This window comes from Chanodichthys erythropterus, chromosome 5, assembly GCF_024489055.1.
Source record: "Chanodichthys erythropterus isolate Z2021 chromosome 5, ASM2448905v1, whole genome shotgun sequence".
In the NCBI taxonomy this organism is placed as follows: Eukaryota; Metazoa; Chordata; class Actinopteri; order Cypriniformes; family Xenocyprididae; genus Chanodichthys; species Chanodichthys erythropterus.
Window position 1 is genome coordinate 33,014,580 of NC_090225.1, and position 20,875 is coordinate 33,035,454.

Genomic DNA, 20,875 nt, shown 5'->3' on the forward strand with positions numbered 1-20,875 from the left:
TTGAAAGACTGAGAAATGAAGCTGAAAGACAAACTCAGACTCTCAAGTCACAAAGATGTGAGCTGAATGTGCAGTCGCACAGTCCAAATGAGGTCCACCTTGAACACACAGCTCCCACACACCACACCATTGGTCGAGTGAGCCTGGTAACTCCTGTGTGCGTAGCGCAAATGGACACGTTTCTCTGTTCCACTCACAAAGACCTGCTAGACTGTTTTGAGCCCTTATTGAACGCCAGACCACTGAAAATCTGGGCTCAAGTGTGTGAACTTCTGCCTTCCCAGTCACCCAGGCCACCTGAGCCAGACGGTCAGGTCACAGAGGTCGCGGGAAATCTCCCAGCTAACCGCGGGAACCCTGTCTCAGAGCACAGTTCAAGGTCGCCACCCGGCGTACTTCAACTCACCATAGACTGTAACTCTCTCTGCTCCAAGGTCACGACAGACTCACAGCTGAATGATGTAACTACAACAGACATTATTCTCACACTGTGGGCAGGCAACTCAGCCTTCAGCCACACGCTGTTAAGTGCTCTCATTGAAGGAACACCGGACCTCCCATTTGTCAACATGCAAATACGCTTCCCATTGGACTTTCGTCTGTCAACCATGATGACTGTCAAGGACATCTGCGTTTTGAACTTCAAATGGAACAACCGGCATTTTACCCATCACTTCCTGGTCCTTCCAGACCTCCTGATGCACTCTAATGCTCATATGGACAGTGCAAGTGAGTTGTTGTGGGCCCCTATGACTGTACAGCTTCCTGTTGTTCCTGTCAACACTGCCAACTTCCTGTCAGGCCAGACTATCCAACAGGTCTGCATCCTGATCAACATACAGGAACCTGTAGTACCACCTTACACCAAAGGGGGTGCTGTTTGGATCAACATACAGGAAATTGTAGTACCACCTTACACCAAAGGGGGTGCTGTTTGGCTCAACAGGCAATGTGGTCAAACCCTAAGCCACATGCTGGGCTCCTTCACACTGTCACCTGAAGGCGTGGAACTTGGACTTGCTCTAAAAGCCACACCGCTAACTGAAGTGTCACCCTACGTAGTTCACAGCTGGCTCAACGAATGCATGGTCACAGACATCAGCATTCCCAAAGCCCACCATCTAGAATGGATAATGGACCACGGCCCCTATGACTTTGAACGCAAGTTAACAGTCATTAACTTAATACCAGCTGCCATGGTCCCAGAAGGAAGCTTAAGCAACACAAGTTTCACAGCATCCTTCAAGAGCATCTCCATCACTTCCATCAAACTGGTACCCACAGAACAGGTGCACAGAACGGAGCTGATGGAGGACAAACACCTTGCAGTACCCACAGTCGCTAACCAGCCTGCCTGTGAAACTCAGGAAAGCGCTGCACCTCGGACAGCCAACCTGACAGCTTACACTACAACAGAGGAGCCCTTCCCAAGGTTTGAGCCTAAAGGCCAACAGATCCAGAAAGATGCAAGTGCGCTAAAGAATGATGCAGACTGTCGAAGACTCAGAAACGTCTTGCACAAATTCAAAGTGACATTTGACAAAGACCTTTTATGCTGTGGTCTCACTAAACTTCACACAGTGCATAGTGCAACACACCCAAATGCTCCTCCACCTTAATCAGGCAGTACGAAGGTCACATCGCCCCACATGAACCAGTACAGGAGGTTGTTCATTCAACAGAAGGAAAAGGTGTTATCTGCCCATGCAACAGCACCTATTCAGTCCCTACCTGGTCCATTGTCAAACCAGACAGCAAGTGGCGACCCACCAGCGACTTCAGGAGGCTGAACCAGCAGGTGCCACTGCCACAACGTGCCAGAAAGCACAAGTCTGCACGGAGCGGAGATTCAGCTGCCTATCAAAACTGCTATAACAGCACACCAGCGTTGACACTTCAGATACTGGTACCCCAACAACAGCGACCAGCCTGTCACAGATACCTCAAAGAGAATGCGTGCCAAGGAATGCCCACGGCCTACGTCGATGGACGTTCCTACAACCATGAGGGCATCCCACAGGCAAATGCAGGGGTACGATGGTTAAGAAACCAACCCTGCCAACCACAGAACAGCAGGTGGGGTCCCCAGTCATGTCAATATGGTGAAGCAGCAGCTACCCTCAAAACCCTTCACGTCTCCTCAGCTCATAACATCAGGGAACTCATGTGCACAGACTCACACTTTGCCAGACCTTGTTTCACATGCCATCTTCTGGGCTGGAAACAAACTGGTTTCAAGACTGAATGCAACAAGCAGGTGAAACATCAACACATGTTCCAGACACGTGATCACCTCACCGAAGCACACGACATGATCGTTTACTGGGAAAAGGTGAAAAGATGCTTGAAGCAACCAGGGCGTGACAAAGGTGTGAACGACCAAACTAATGCCCTTGCCAAGACTGGCACACTGCATAACAAGCTATGGTCACACCCACCCCATTCACCCACCCTTAGTGTGGCAACAACAACCCGCAGCCAGCGGACTGTTCCTGCAACATTTCCCACCTTACTGCCACTGCCACTGTCAACCAAACTTTCCAACATTTCCATTCGAAATGTTTTGTACCACCACTCAGACCCCTCCAACCTCCCGTTCCCGGCATCTGGTCCCACGGCGGCCCTAGCAACAAACGACTGCACGAGACCGACCACATGCTGCGTGTGGGAATAAACTTTCTAAAGTATGTCCCTGATGTCCTCACAGCGCCAAAGCTTGTACTGCCACAGGGCCAAAGGGGGGTGAACTGATATACACCCACGACACACCATGTGCCAAACACCATGGCACCAGAACTACGGACGAGACATTAAAACAAGTGGCGCACTGGCCCAGCATGCAGCAAGATGTGGCAGAGCACGCCAGAGGATGTCAAGTTTACCGTCATGTCCAGACTGCAAACGCAAAGCACCGAGCTTCACTGCAAAACCGAGGAATCACATTTCCACGGTCAGTCGACCAGAAAGACTGGACGGTAAAACCTCCTCTGATGCTCATGGCCATCACAGACACCGTACAGGAGTCAACTCAGGTGTTCCCCACAGAACTACTGATGGCACGGCAGGTGCCACTGCCGTTGCATCTGTACCAACCAGGAGACTTGAGTCTCATCACAGCCTGCTCCCCTCATCAGCATCGCAACAAGCTCCGCCTACAACTGAGAAAGCAACTCGCAACACAGAGCCAAACCCTGCAAACCACCTGCAAATCCTGGAAAGGTATTGCGGTGGTTCTCCGCACTCACAGTTTCCTGCTGATCCAAACTGCGAACTCAAGGAAGCAACTGTTTACAGTCCTCCAGAATGACTTTGCCCAAAATCAGCTGGTTATAGCTCTGTTGACAGACCTGCTGCGAGAAATTAGCTTCTCTATGGACAGAGTGGCTATGAATAGGATTCCTCAGTATCCTACACAAACTGTGCTGGACTTTGCTACTGGCAGACCCAAAGACACGGTCAATGTCAGGTGGCGGCAACGTAACACCCATGCCAAGAAACACACCTCAGTTGCGGTAGCCTACCACAACAGCAACCCACGGCTGTGCCCGGCTCCCCACTTTCGCAGGTGTAGTTTCACCAAAGACTTTCAGTACTTCTGCCCAAACCAGCTCTTCCTCAGAAACCACACTGAAGGAATGGGCCGGTTGCAGCCCATGACCAGCGACACACGCTGCCCGGCCAAGCCTCGCACCCCAGTTATCGGAACACAAGCCGAGACTGTGGGTGATCGACTGCTCATCCACACCCCCACTCATGCTGCCATCCTAATCTACAATCAGCACAACACCACCACTCGTGTCAGCCTGCCCAATCCAAGTAAGAGGATCCAGGTACCCCTGAGTTCCATCCTTTATCACAGCCATCTGGCAGTGCACTGTCTCTCAAGCAAAGAGGACCAGTCAGAACTGGAAATCCCATCTTCCCCAGGGATCACAATCACACCTTAGATCCAGGAATGGAACTGAGGATTGACAAAGGGGGTCCCAGCTAAGTGACAGTACTCCTATTGATGCAGCCCTCCAAGCACTCTCACGACTGCCTGTCCTGACCAGCTCACCTAGAGCCCGAGCTTGGACTGCTGCCAACACAATCCGTTGCCTCTCCATGGCAATCAAGTACGCACTCGCCCTGGGCCTGGCCTTCATCCTATCCCAAGGGATCAAAGGGATGCAAGAATCCATGGACAGGTGCTTATCTGCCCTCCCTCAAGGACCAGTAGGAACCACCTGCTGCGTGACCATCCGGATCCATGTGCCATCGAACTTGGTTACCGTCCAACGAAGTCCGCACAGGAACTTCGTTGGCCGAAGGGGGAAGGGAATCTGTAGCGTATGCACACGTATCAGGATAATCAATAAACTTTGGAATGTTCAGAATGCTTTTAGCATGCTGGACTGGGTTGTAAAACCCCCCAGAGACTGACCAGATCCACATTCCAACACCCCACACACACAGGGACACACAAAAACACACACACAGACAGACACAGAAACACACAATCATACATTTTCAACTGTATTTGTAAACTACCACTATGCTGAAATATATATTTCATATATTTTTAGGGCCTATGCATGTTTCCTAGTGTTTAAATGAGTGTATTTGTGCTAGTGTGCATTTTAACGATATAATTTTGTCTGTAAACCATAACTTCTCTCCTATGCCTTTCTGACCTATCGAGTTTGGTCTCTCCGTAAAGCTCCGGACACGAGCTATTCACTGAGATATGTCACACCGCTGATAAATGCATTTTTCTATGTGTTTAATGATACTGTGAAGAACGCACTCCATTCGGAGATCTGATCTGAGAGTCATAAATCATGCAGATTAAGTCGTGAGGCCAAACAAAGGAAAAGCTTTCCCGCCAACTTTGCACCCATGTTATTGGCTACCCCACCTCAAGGAGGTGTGTCGGCTTATCTGTCATAAAAGCAAGGACGCACAATTTCTAGTGTGTTCTCTCCCGATTGTCTCACGAGCATCTCGTGCACGTTTTTCCCGGACCCCTCCGGTGACCACGCGCTGTCATCGCGCTCAGCTTCGGGATCGCCATCTTCCAGCGAAACTCACTCTCGTCCTCAGTTCAAACCTTCCCGCTGAACGGAGGAAGCCAACGAACTGCACCAGCGCTAACCTGAAATTCTACACACGCAACCAATGCAAGTATACTGCCGTTTCTCAATCTTAGATGATGAAACTGATTTCCGTGCTGGCTTAGGACTGGTTGTGAGTTTGCTACTTGCCTTCTCTCTCTTTCCTTCTCTACTTCTATTCTTGTACATAGGTGTGTATTTTCTTGTATATATATTTAGATGTATAACCTCTGTATTCGTAGTTTGCATATATTAAAACGTTATTCATGCTCGATTGTTCTGTTTGTTCTTTCAGCGGAAAACCCAAGTCACTTTAACGTTTTTTCGATCGCTTTATGCTTTAGTTATTTTCATGGCCAGAGAATAACTCCGCTTATAATATTCTGTGAGGGACTTAGTTTGCTGGACAAACGAGCAGTTTCTCTAAATAATTATTAAACCAGAACTAATCATATATGTAATTGATTATAATTCGTTGTAATTGATTCACAATATATGTTTAATTCCCCATTGGGTCGATATATGAATCATAATTTATTCATAACCTTATGAATTATTATATTCATATTTCATCCATAAATTGATTAATAACCGCTACATTTCGTTACATTAGGGTGATGCAAAAATGAGTACACCCCACTGAAGGTCTCTGGATCAAAGCTAAATTTTAGACTACAAATGTCTAATTTAACAAGAATTCAACCACAGGTGAGTCTAATTATTCATTACACAGGTGTCCAGCAGACATTAGACTATAAAATGGTGTTAAAACCCCTTTCCATTTCATGCTGTCAGCAATGGCACCACATAGAAGAGAAATGTCACAAGACCTGAGAGAGAAAATAATTTCTTTACACCAGAAAGGTGAAGGCTACAAGAAGATCAGCAAAGCTTTACTTATCAGTCAGAATACTGTAGCAAAAGTGGTACAAGAATTGAACAAAGAACTGCAACCATCTCACAGAGACATCCAGGTCGTTCACAGAAGTTAGAAGACAGGACAGGAGCGTCTTCTGATGAGAAGGGTTGAAGAATATCGGCATGCACGTTCACTGCAGTTATCTAAAGAAGTAGAAAGTCAAACTGGGGTGACTATTTCCCGTGACACAATACGATGTACACTGCAGAGGAATGGCATGCATGGGTGCCGTCCACGAAAGAAGCCTCTCCTAAAGCCCAGGCACAAAAAAGCCCATCTAGAGTTTGCCAGGGCCCATTCTGACAAAGATGAAGACTACTGGGACTCTATACTCTGGAGTGATGAGACCAAGATAAATGTTTTTGGAACTGATGGCTTCAGAACAGTGTAGCGTCATAAAGGTTAGGAATACAAAGAAAAATGCATGGTGCCTACAGTGAAACATGGTGGTGGCAGTGTCCTTATGTGGGTCTGCATGAGTGCTGCTGGTGTCTGGAGCTGCATTTCATTGATGGCATCATGAATTCACAGATGTACTGCTCTATACTGAAAGATAAGGTGCTACCATCACTCCGTGCACTTGGTCGTCGTGTACTTTTCCAGCATGACAATGATCCTAAACACACATCTAAGGCCACTGTTGGATTTCTGAAGAAGAACTGGGTGAAAGTGATTCAGTGGCTCCTGATCTGAACCCAATCAAACACCTATGGGGAATTCTGAAGAGACAAGTTGAGCATCACTCTCCATCCAGCATCCAGTCTCTAAAAGAGCTCATTCTTGAAGAATGGAAAAAGATAGATGCTGCAAAGTGTCGCCAACTTGTTCATTCCATGCCTAGAAGACTTGGTGTTGTCATTAAAAATCATGGAGGCCATACAAAGTACTAGATGTAGTAGTTTTTGTCATGGGGTGTACTTATTTTTACATCACCCTAATTTGAGTAAAACTGAAAAATGTGTAATCTAAGTTATATTATTAACCTTACTTTCATGTTATAAGTTAAACAGATGTTATATTAAACTTAGTCTTGTCAACATTTGGAAATAGTTTTTGTGTTCATTGAGATATTGTTTAAAATGTTACTTTTCAAAGGGGGTGTACTCATTTATGCTGAGCACTGTATCCATCCATCCATCCTTATAATTTGTGATTAAAAAAAAAAGGCTATTTATACTGCAATCTTTATAAAAAAAAGATGGTAAAAATGACAGTAGAATGGGTAAAGTAAATCAGATAATTCATAGATAAAACATAGACTGTCACAGTCATTCAAATGATTCAATGTAGAAGCAGGTTTACCTCTGACAAAGGCTCATCCATGTATTTCTGCTGCCGATTAGCAGTTCCATTAGCGACAGCTATTTCAATGATACAGAGCCAGCCATTGTCAAGAGATGGCAATGCATATCTATAAGAGAGAGACAAAGAGGAGGGAATACAGATCAAGAATGAGAGAGTAAGACAGAAACGGGGCATGAGAGGGAGGAAGGAAAATCTCAATAGATATTGCAGCATTCACAATAAATCCATTTAAGCATAAAAACTACACAAATTGGTGAGGGGAGTTCTGGGCTGCTACTAGGCCACTCCACGGAGGGAAAAAAAGAAAACAAAAATCATTTCAAACTCCTTCACACAAAGTGAAAATATTCATCTTCCAGGCTTGTGTTCTGTATCCATCCTTTCCTATTTTACTACTCCAGTAACATATCTTCTCAATCATCTCAAAATGTCAAAACACAGCTCCTCCCTGCTCACGGGCTGAAAAATAATCCATTTCAGGAACCTAAAGCAACAGTAAAAGCTGCTGAATGTTTCAGCAATCTCCCCCATAAAGCTTTCAACTGTGGCTTGACGTGATCCAACTGTTATTCTGCAAAAACATCACCGTCCTCACTGAAAACTACATGTAATTGGCATCCATACGCAAAAGTCATGGATTTTCTCGCTGTCCAATCAGCTCTTTCAGGCACTTGAAAAACTTAAGACTTGCTTATTTGAGCATCAGCATTTGATTTCAGTCCATGTTGGGTTTAGGGCAAGGGGGGGAGAAAAAGTCCCCTCTCCTTTAATGACCAGATGCGAGCAATCAGGGCGATTGCCCTCATGCTAATTTGAAACAGCCTTGCAGGACACCTCCCTGAAGGCAATCAAAGCCCTACAACTTCAGGTAGCACTAATTACAACACTGGGGAAGTTATAAGAGTCGCTCTGCATACAGATTGACAAATTAATGCCCGATCGTGACTACGAGAAGGAAATTCAACGTGACTGACAGCCTGCCGCTGAACCAGTATTGCTGATGAATCCTGAACATAAGGACTTGAGCTGATTCGATTGTTCGCCAAGGCTCCTGCAACGACTTTAATATTCTGATATTAGTCCAAGTAGCGGGATGTTATGAGGTACTAATTATTATAATCATGGCTCGATAATCACTTTAGGTGCATTGGACAGCTGTTTGCATTTATAGAGACTTCTCATCAGGTTCAATGTGTCCTATATGATATGATGATTTCAGCATTGGTAAATGCATGAACATACAGTAACCATATGCCCTTTTACAATTCTTGATTTTTGTTTTGGTGTGTACTACAATAAGTTTTCATGTTTAAATGTTCAAAAACACATAATTTTTCACATATTTAACATTTTTGCAGCACATCTCTTCCCAGTCTGTCAGTAACGCTTTGGGGTGCGTTTCCCGAAAGCATCGTTAGCCACCTACACTGTGTACAGAATTATTAGGCAAGTTGACTTTCTGATCATATATTTTTTTCCAGGCACATTTTACCAAATCCAAACCACATCGATCTTAATAACTACTATTAATTTTGTATTTAATCATTTATAAGTGCTATGTAATTGTTCATGAAGGCTGGAAATGAAAAAACGCCTTATATTCAGGTGGGCATAATTAATAGGCAGGTTTTCTTTTACAGATAAAATGGGCCAAAAAAGAGACTTAACTCAGACTGAAAAGTCAAAATTATTAAATGCACATGAGAAGGACGCAATACTAATGCAATACTAGAAATTGTAAAGTTAATTGTAAAGACACATGTTAACCACAAAGAATTAAGAATTAAGGTGAAGAATTAAGTGTGAAACCATCAGGAACCCTTTAGTCTCCAGCGCCACCATTTTCCAGAACTGCAACCTACCTGGAGTCTCCAGAAGTGCAAGGTGTCAGGATCTCAGAGACTTAGGTTAGGTGAAGAATCCTAAAAAAATGACCCCCACTTAAAAAGAATCACAAGCTGAAGTGTTATAAAATACATGAAGATTTTTATAGGCTAGACAGACAGATTGAGAGTGACTCTTGAAGGACCAGCACCACATCCTCTTGTACCACTGTTTGAAGAATTCATCTTCCAGAATCTGGCAGTAAAGGTGATGATACATGGGGCAACTTTTTGAGCAATGTAGCCGAGCAACGTTACTTGGGCACTTTCCCACTGAGAATGAGCAACAAATATATATCTGGATACGTTAGATCGGTCGTGGGCAATTTTTTGAGATCCTCCAATCAGAATGTTAGCAGCCGATCACATGACCGGTTCGGAGATTTCAGAAAAAATTCAAACAAGATGGCGGCCCTCTCAGCAGCAGTGGAGTGGAGAAAAAGAGTGTGAACTTTTATCTTTTTACGCTAGTATGTTGTCATGCGTCAACCCAAAAAGTTGGCAATAGATTTGCTCCTCTCTGATTAGTTACTGCCAACTGTCTGTTGCCCTTATTAGTTGCCCTGTGTCTCATCAGGTTGCCCGTTGACGGCAACATTGCCCAGCAACATTGCTCAAAATGTTGCCCCGTGTATCATCACCTTAAGTTTTGGAAGATCGTTTTTTTTACATATCTGCAAGACTTTTCAGGATGGGAAATGGACTAAAAATGAACTCCCAAAACTTTTTCCAGATTCTGGAAGATGAATTCTTCAAACAATGGTACAAGAGGATGTGGTGCTGGTCCTTCAAGAGCCACTCTCAATCTCTCTGTCAAACTTAATTTAAAAAATGATGTCATTTCTTAACACAAAAGATATATATTTTCCATACAACAGAAGACACTATAATATTGTCTCAACCATACAGTGCGAGACTGGGGATGAGACTATCTTTTTAACCAACGGCACGTTATTTTCAAGCAATATTGTGGGCAATTGTGTTTAAAACTAAACTCTTTCCCAGCTCACCATGTCACTGTTTTCTTCTAGTTAAATGGCACCCACTGAGATCTACAGGAGTTTGTCCCTGTAAAGCATTACATCAAATGAACCACAGACAACAAAGAGAGAGAAAGAGAAAAAAACATTTCACAAACACTCACACTACATTTATGCTGGACAATACAAAAATGATGTTAAAAAGGATTTAAATGTCACTTTATAAAGTGCGGCAGATGACACAATCTTAAATGGCTACATGCTACCAAATGGCAAAGACAGCTAATATTTCTCTAGGCGCAAATTAAAAAGATCTAAAGGAACATCTAGTGCAGTGCTGTGGCTGAGCATGTCTGTGATGATCTAACTGGGCACTGGTGTCATTCTTTCTGATGAGCTCTAGTGGACACGTGGATACAGTCCTGAGGGAATAGAATGAGCACACTGCTTATTTACAGAGAGAGAAAGGGCACAACTCCGTCATGTGGGAGTCTCAGTCAGATCTTATTATCTGTTTACTTTAATTGAAAACTTTTGTTTCTCAAAAAGCACAAAGTCTATACACTACTGTTCAAAAGTTTTGGGTAGTAATATTGTTAAAATATTATTACAATTTATAAAAACGGTTTTCTATTTTACAGTTTTTTTTTTAATTGCTAACATACTTTTGTCCAATCTGTAGTCACATTTTCAAAACTCTAAACGCATATAGGACTCTTTGAATCGGATTTGTTCAGTGTGTATGAAGAACAACACAGAGGAGCAGAGAGAAAAATAATATCTGGTTAAGGGAGAGGAATAGATGAAGGAGGAGAGGAGATGATGTATGTGCGAAAGAATGTGTGCTGGATTGTGCATCTCTATGATTTCCCCCCTTTCACATGTGGAACCTATGAAAGCTTATTTCTGCTATGAATAGAAAATAAAAAAAGGTAATTGTGACTTTATCTCACAATTCTGACTTTTTTTTTCTCAATTCCTAGTTTATAACTCACAACTGCAAAATAAAAAAAATATTTTTGATAAAAAGTCACAATTACCTTTTATGCTTTTTTATTCTGTGGTGGAAAAAAGCTTTCATAATAACCAAAGACCATGTATGTTGGATTTGTTGTTAATCAATGGCAGCAATTTCATGTTTTCATTTTAGTAAAAGCTTTATACTACGACAATTCCACTACCACTGTTCCATTATTATAAAATATGTGGTCTGCATAGGGCACTAGCTACCAAGGGGACACCATCCCACCCTCTATGGGGGCAACATCAACACCACACACCCAACCCCAGAAAGAGATTTCAACCAAGGGGGCAACTGAAGTTCTGCACTTTTGACCAGTAAGCCGCCCTGAGCAATTCTGTTATTTTCTTCTTATTCTCCTCTTTTTCTACTGTACATTCTATAAAATAATGACTCACTTCTGTTGCCAAGAATGCACACGTTCAAAAACTCAACCAAAATTGTAGAATGGCTCACATGCATTAAAAGGAAACTGAATTTTAAAAACCATGGATTTCATATTTTCTGCAGGTAGAACCGAAACATGACAAGTAATGCAGTTTTCATAATGCCATAAACTGTAAGTATTTTGACAGTCATTGCACTTTGACTGACTATATGTTCATGTTGGATAGAAAACTAGTGCTATGTTTTGACAGATCGACTATTTTGAATCAAGTTTGCTGTTTTGATAGAGTAAGTATGTGTTGAAAAGGTTTTTAGCATTTTGAAATGTGGAGTTTTTGTTTATTTAACAAAATATGGTTTTGGGCAGAAAATTAACTATTTGGCTAAGTGTGTGATGTAGGTGTGTTGCTGTGTTACGAGTTTAGAAAAAAGTAATTTAAGTATCAGTAAATGCTTGTTAGCAATTGAAAAAAACTAATTTAATTATATTATATATCTTATTCCTGTGATTTATTCCTGAATTATCAGCATCATTACTCCAATCTTCAGTGTAACATGATCCTTCAGAAATCACTTTAACTGATTCTATCTATATGTGTGTGTGTGTGTGTGTGTGTGTGCACACATTTTTTTTTCTCCTTTTTTCAAAAAATAAACTAAACTGTTCTGGGGAGATACTAATGACTCATTTTGCACTCAAGGGCATATGCAAATTGTGAGACAGAACCAAAAAAAAAAAAAAAAAACCAGCAAGGAAAACAGGACCGGAAGCAACCATTACACTTACAACAGCTGACAAGGCATCAAGACAAACACAAGGGCTATGCTATATATACACTGGGGCAAACAAGCTTAACAAGATAAGTTAACAAGACACACCTGGGAAAGACAATCAAGGGGAAAAACTACATAGGACTACAGCATGGCACTCAAGACAGGAAGTAACACAAAAGTCCAGGGACAAACAATAAAATTATTACTTTCCATCTGAGATTAGAAACGGCAAGTAACAAATCAGTTTTGATATGTTCATTTGATATGTCGTTTTAAAAACCATGAACAAACTTATTAGAACTCGGCAGAAATACATTTAGCATGAAATGACATAAATAAACTGTAAATCTTGATATGAGTGAATAATGTGACCAGTAATGTACACTAGCACACTAGCATAGTCCATAAAAATATGCCTCATCAAAATTGTATAACTTAAAATAAACACTTTTTTCTTCTTCTTGTCATTTAGGCCCCATGAAAACGAAGCCAGATCTTTCCCTATCCGTTCTTTTTTTTCCTCGTCTCAAGAAATATCTGCGTAAACACGAAACCACTGAAACCGGCTCAAAACGATGTAATATACATACCAGACCAGTATGTGGTGCTGTAATTCTGCCACAGAGATACATTAAAAACAGAGAATAAGACTTGGAGCATGCACATAAACGCCTATCCGATACAAATTTTTTGCATATACACCAAAAATCATCTCCGTGTGGACGGGGCCTTAGTTATTCTGTTAAATGACAGTTAAATCAAAGCCACTGGAAGGCAAGCCTGCAACCTTTAGCCAAAAAAGCGTAATGGCTAAAGCTAACGCTCCGCCCCCCACGGTACGCAGGGAAGGAGACCAGAGGCTGTTTTTTGAATGGAAGTCAATGGATGAGAGGCTTCACTATTCTAATTAAACAGCTTTTGTAGGGAAAAAGCTAATCATTTAATTAATCAACAGCCTGTTTGCCAATCTTCAGAATGTTTTACACTAAACAATACTTTCGTTGGGAACTATATGTAGATTTTAGCTTGATAAAAATTTATTTTTGAAGAGAAGGCAGACTATGAAATGTTGCGACTGACTTCACTGCCATTACATGATAGGCTGAGAGGTTCCACACGTGATTAAGTTAGCAGTTACGGTTTATCCAATGGTAAGAGATACAGACCCTCTTATCTCCCTATAATATACAATGTCTGGTTAAATCAAAATTGATAACCACAATGATAGGTTGTTGTGGATGGTTGCCATGGCATTGTCATGCAGTTTCTAATATTTGTTATATTGCCGTTTACTATGTTCCTCCACCTATAGGCCCCATTTACACTAGTGCGTTTTAATTTTAAAATGGTGTTTTAAAATGAAAACGATCCTCGTCTACACTGACGTTTCCACAGCGTTTCAGAAACAATCTCCTTCGACACTACACAGCCGAAAATGTATGTCACATGACCATTCAGGCACACTGGGCATGCATGTACAAGTGTAAACAGCTGCCTCTTGCGCATGTAGGTAGCTGCAGTATTAAAAAATGCAGAGTTTAACTGCACAATGCCTGCTAAATATTACAACAAAGCCAGCAAAAATTGCAGTTCAGTCTCCATGTTATCGTTTAAACAGTCGTCAAGGATATGCAGAGCGAACATGGGCAGCCATGGTATTGTTTTCAAAAGTCTCTGTTTTGGTCCGTTTATACCGAAATACCACCCCGGCATTTTCAAACTAAAATGGGGTCTGCAGCGTTTTCGAAAGTCTCCATTTCTTGAGGTTCGAAAATGCTGGCATAGTGTAAACGACAGGTGTAACCGTAGCAAAACGTATGCGTTTTAAAACTAAAACGCAGTAGTGTACACAGGGCCATAGAGTGCAACAACTGGTTTCCGGAAGTAAAAACTACATTAATTTTCTCGACAGGGAAATTTCACCAATCAGAGAGTTGAAAAAAGCAACACGCAGCAAAAGATCTCGTTAGCTCCACCCACTGCCACGAAGAACTGCAAATCACAAATGGCGTAATCGAGTCGATCTCCCTACACTCTTAAAATACTTAAATGTTTGTGTGTGTGTGTGTATATATATATACATATATAGTGTATATAAAAAAAAGCAACATTTGTAAATTGTAGTGTTATGTTTTGCATCATTTTTAATTTTATGCTGTTCACAATGCCTCATGGGATTGTAGAGGGAACTCTCTAAAGTTCTTTAGTACACAATCTTGTACCTTTGTCTTTTTGTCAGATTTTCAAATACTTTTGATTCACCTCGTAGTAGGTCTTGGTTCATGCCTTATAACTCTTTAACAAAGACTTTTTTAAAATCCCTATGGGAAAAATTAATGGATTCAATTATTCCAGAACCAGCACAGCAGCAGCGCTAATGCACTCTATACTGCTAAAAAGCCTTATTTTAAAAAGATGTGTTTTTTACCTTTATATTTGACTAAAATTATTGGCTCACAGGGTTTACATTGGCTCACTCAGACCTGATGCAACATCATGACATCACACACACACACACACACACACACACACACACACACACACACACACACACACACACACACACACACACACACACACACACACACACACACACACACACACACACACACACACACACACACACACACACACACACACACACACACAAGTGCTGCCGTTCAACAACAATGAAATCTAAGAGCTGAATATTATTGCAGTTCATGCCACAGTTCACTAATGGATGCTGGGAGACGTGGAGCATCGCAGGGCCTCTATTGCTCCAACTACAAAATATGTATAAAGTACTGGCAACAGATGGCAGTAAAACATCATGAAGCTGCAGCCCTGCAGTACACACGCACACACAAACACACATATACACACACTGCTGCTTCTTTATTAGTGGACGTGAAAACAAAGGCAGAAATTAGAGAGGACATTTAGTTCGTGCCACATTGCAAGTCCAACAGGAACAGAAATAATAACAAGCGGCAATATGATGGGTGATAATCTCAGCACATGGAAACACCATCAACACAATTCTCTGTTGGCTCATGGAGAATGTACAGATAAATATATGTTCATGCTAATTAAGGGCTGTTAAACAGGTCTACAATTCTTGCATTCATTCACGCATCCACTTAGATCTGTTTTTACTGCTCCTCATCTGAATGAGAGCAATTAAGAGTCACAAATGCTGCCACTCATTGATCATTTTTATCACATTGTCCAAAACATATCAATAGCTCAAACTGACGGTGGCATCATAAGCAACCTAAGATGAACGTTGAATTGAAGAGCTTTGTTCCCACATGCCTGCTTTTTGAGAGCCACACTAACGCGCCAAAGGCCGGTGGTAGATAACATGGCTCCCTTGATCACCCCCACTGAGGGAGCCGATAAAGACAGGCGCAGCCCCTCAGACTCACTCAACCAGCTGCACTGACTTTCTTGCATTAAAGTGTCAACCCATTTTTTGCATAACAAGCTCACTTGAATAGGCTTCAGTTATTTTGGGCAGCCTGTGTTCTTAGTCATGTCTCCAGCTGATCTTCCAGACCCAAATTACAGGCGCGCCCTACGGCTTTGAGACGCTGCTCCAGATGAGGAGTCTGACTACTTTCCTGATTAAAAATAACAATGCTTACAGCCTGCCAGACACAAATATTACTTTCAGAAAATTGGTATATTTTCAAAGCATGCATGAAAGAAACATTTCAAGAGCAGCTGTATTGAAAATATGATGACAGTGAGTAGACTTTAAAAATCTCCAATCATTCCAATCCCCAATAGTATTTATACAGTGGTGCTTGAAAGTTTGTGAACCCCTTGCAGAATCTGTGAAAATGTGTATAACAGGGATCAAACAATATGCATGTTATTTTTTATTTAGTATTGTCCTGAGTAAGATATTTTACATAAAAAAAAATGTTTACATATAGTCCATAAATAGCTGAATTTATAAAAACAACCCGCTCAAAAGTTTGTGAACCACTGATTCTTAATACTGTGTGTGGTTCCCTGAACGATCTACGACCGTGTTTTGGTTTTGTGATGGTTGTTCATGAGTCGTTCCCTCAATTTATAAATCGTTCACACAATTTACTTATTCGTTCCCTTGATTTGCTAAATCATGTGGACGATTTAGCAACTCGAGGGAACGAAATAGTAAATTGTGCGCATGATTTAGCAACTCTAGGGAACAAAATAGTAAATCATGCACATGATTTAGTAAATCAAGGGAAAGACTTAATAAAGTGTGTTCCTTATTTGTTTGCTGTATTTTTGTAATTCTGCTAGGTACTATTGCAGAAACTAACAGTTTTTACTATGAAAACAGTTCCAGTTTTGACTTTTTTCCCCCACTTGATTTAGTCTAGTTTTGTATTAAATGCAATGTGATTTTCAGTGATTGAGATCTGGGAGCAACAGCACATTTTTCCGCCTGGGTGAGCGATTCGCAGACAGCTTTCCCTGCGCATGAAATCCCCCATATGCCAACAAACCAATGAGAATGCAGGACAATGATGATGATACATAACAGAGCGAGGCCGCCAAAGCTGTTGTGGATCCGCTATCTGGAAACCCTCTGTAACTGGAAGATTTGAAGAAAATTATCATGGAACCATGAATTCTGCTGTCTACCAAAAAATCCTGAAGAACAGTGTCCGGCCATCTGTTTGTGACCTCAAGCTGAAGCAAACTTGTGTTCTGCAACAGGACACTGATCCAAAACACACCAGCAAGTCCACCTCTGAATGGCTGAAGAAAAACAAAATGAAGACTTTGGAGTGGCCTAGTCAAAGTCCTGACCTCAATCCTATGGAGATGCTGTAGCATGACCTTAAAAAGGCGGTTCATGCTTGAAAACCTCCAATGTGGCTGAATTACAACAATTCTGCAAAGATGAGTGGGCCGAAATTTCTCCACAGCGCTGTAACAGACTCATTGCAAGTTACTGCAAACGCTTGATTGCAGTTGTTGCTGCTAAGGGTGGCCTAACCAGTTTTTAGGTTTAGGGGGCAAGCACTTTTTTTTTTTTACACAGGGCCATGTGGGTTTGGATTTTGTTTTCCCTTCATAATAAAAAACACAAGTAAACACAACATGCAGTTATCTTTGATTAATACTTAAATATGTTTGATGATCTGAAACATTAAAGTGTGACAAACATGCAATAAAAACAAAACAAAAAATCAGGAAGGGGACTTTTTCACACCACTGTATATATATATATATATATATATATATATATATATATATATATATATATATATATATATATATATATATATATATATATATATATATATATATATATGGATGAAGTGGACTCCTACTCCTATGAGTAGGAAACAGCATTCACTTGTGTAGGGTCTACATAAATTGAAGCGCAGCCCATCTTTTCCAGGAAAATGGGGCAAAAATACTGATGACTCATCTTGCACAACATAAAATCCCTCTATAACGTCCTTCCCCCTGATGCCACCAGCAAATGTCCAGCATGTAGGTTTTTTTTTTTTTTGAAAATTAGCTCATCCAAATATGTTTGAGTACATGTCCTTGCCTGTGTTTTTGATGTATTTCATATTCAAAGTAATTTCAAGGTCTTAAATGTAATATAAGCAAAGTAAAAAACAAATTCAACATATCAGAATATACAGCATAAAAATGGGGTCTCAGCAGTTGCTGGGAAAGAAATAAGAAAAGCAAAAATATCTGCAGATCTAATGCATTGATCCACAAAGCAGCCACATTAAGAATGCTTCCTTTTTTTAAAGAAAAACCAGCAGTAGTTCCCCAGGAATAAATGGCATACATTTAAATAATAATATGTGCTAGGGACAGAAAAGTTCATGTGCAATAAAGAACAGGACAGAAGGCTGTGTAATGCCACGTCTCACGCTTGTTGACCTTTGGCTTTGTGTGAACAGAAATGACTCGCACAGCAGACTTGGTTGAAAGCCAATCGCAGCAGAAGCATCTGACAATATATGCAGACATACATAGACATATGAACACTGGCAACAGACTTGGAGGAACTCAAAGAGTAAACAATACGCCACCACCGCAAGCTTTTAACCTAATTTAACCTGTCTGCTGCGCAGTCCAGTACTACACTAGATTAAAGCAAACTCAACATTGAAAAGCCCCCAGCAATACATATGCAAGATCAACAGACCACATTAAACAGGTAACCTTCCATGCAGTTTACAGAGCATGTCGACTGATAATAGTATTTTTGTTCAAAAAAAGCCAGCAGCAATGTATACTGCTTATTTTCTGTATATCTATCCTAAACAAGAAAAAAAAAGCCAAAGAAATAATCCAGCAGGCAGAAATGAGAAGAGGAGGGCCGGACCGCTCAGAAACAGCACAGTCAAACTGCGTTCACAAAGTATGAATTAATAAGATCAACGTATGAATAAAAGATTGTTCTTCAAGTGAATTGAATACATCAAACATCCACAACAGAATGTTATTCCCAGAAATGGGAGAGAGGGAAAATGAGGTGTAAGTTTCAAACTTCTTTAAAACTCAGAGGCGTGCTTTGATGTCTGAAATCTAGATCAGCAGTTTAGGAAGACTGATCAAAAAGTTTGGACTAAAGTTTTCCTTCCATCTTTTCTTGAAGCGATGCAGCGGTGGTATATTGCGCAGTCGACCCATCCACTTGTCACTTGATATGAATTTATGTGAGCTGAGTAAGATCAGATAAGATAGAAATGTATTGATCCCTGAGGGGAAATTTGCTTGTCACAGTGGCACAGTGTCATGCAGAACAGAACTGTGCATCATGGGCCAGCAAACACAAAAGGGCAAGATAGAACAGAACAAAATGAACACCATAATAGAGTGGATCACTTCCACTCTACCTCTAAAACAAAAACATGCACAAATAATAAACGGCAGGTATATATGGCAGGTAATCAGTATGTACAGTGAGGCACATACATTTTACTATTTAGCATTATGTAGTATACAGTGCTCTGTACACTAGAGTTTCTGCACAAATGTAATACTGGATGAACTACTGAATTTGACAAAATGTGCAAGTTAGAGCAGAGCTCACTGCGTGGGATACTGTATTTCAACAAAGCAATGCACTCATCTTGACCTTTCGTTTACGCTGTGATGAATGAACCAGAAGTAAATCCAAGTGAATTTTTTAACAGTACAGGGTTGAGTATATTTAGAACATAAGAATCATTTTCAGTTCAGAGATCGGATTGAAGAAGCTGTATATATATATATATATATATAAATATATATTCAATGGTTCACATACTTATGAATGGGGTTATTTTAATAAATTCAGCTATTGTTTTGTCTTGTGAACTAAATGCAAACATCTTTTATGTAAAATATCTTACCCAGGACAGTACTAAACAAAAAATATATATATATATATATACAGTGGCATGAAAAAGTATGTGAACCCCTTGCAAAATCTGTGAAAATGAGATTTGAAAATGATAATTATATATATACATATATGTTTACTAATTAAGGTAAAATACATATTTTATCTCAGCTATTCAGACCCCCCCCCCCACCCCCCACCCCCCCAAAAAAAAAAATCATTTTAATTTTGCCATTCAGCACAACAAAATGTCCAATATTAATAATTTTATAAAAAAGAAATGTTGATGTGAATATCTGAATCCATTTGAGCATTCTGGCAAATTATGTTTTTCTTCCATCATGGTTCATGAATAGACAGTTAATTCATTAAATATTGTGTCAGATATAAATTTAACAAACATTTCTACTGGTTAGATTTTAAATATTGATTAGTAGCATTATCTAATGTTTAAGGTATTACCACACGTTTGGGAGTATTTCATACCGAAAAACAAAAATGCATTGCCGGTGCCGATAGCCTAGTGGGCAACGCAGACATATAGCGCTGTTGCGCTCTCCCATCTCGCTTCCTGTCCACTCTATACTATCCTGTCACAATAAAGGCAAAAATCGTCAAAAAAAAATATTTAAAGGGTTAGTTCACCCAAAAAATTTAAATTCTGTCATTAATTACTCACCCAAGATATTTTTGGTAAAATCCTATGGCTCAGTGAGGCCTTCATTGACAGCAAGATAATTAAAGGTGCCCTAGAACTTTTTTTAAAAAGATGTAATATAAGTCTAAGGTGTCCCCTGAATGTGTCTGTGAAGTTTCAGCTCAAAATACCCCATAGATTTCTTTTAATTCATTTTTTTAACTGCCTATTTTGGGGCATCATTATAAATGAGCCGATTCAGGGTACGCGGCCCCTTTAAATCTGGTGGTAAATAAGTACAGTGTTTATTTGAATGTTTACATTTGATTCTGTATGAGTTTGACTGTGCTCCGTGGCTAATGGCTAATACTACACTGTTGGATTGATTTATAAAGAATAAAGTTGTGTTTATGAATTATACAGACTGCAAGTGTTTAAAAATGAAAATAGTGACGGCTCTTGACTCCGTGAATACAGTAAGAAACGATGGTAGCTTTAACCACATTTAACAGTACATTAGCAACATGCTAA

General features: G+C 40.6%; 1 protein-coding gene across 1 annotated transcript in view; it reads right to left on the bottom strand.

The window, feature by feature from the left end:
* The window catches only part of eys (eyes shut homolog), a 300,156-nt gene that overhangs the window by 43,212 nt on the left and 236,069 nt on the right, over window positions 1-20,875 (bottom strand). The window contains exon 37 of the mRNA XM_067386962.1: window positions 7,315-7,423. Within this exon, the coding sequence (XP_067243063.1) occupies window positions 7,315-7,423 (109 nt within the window). The remainder of the gene's footprint in view (window positions 1-7,314; window positions 7,424-20,875) is intronic.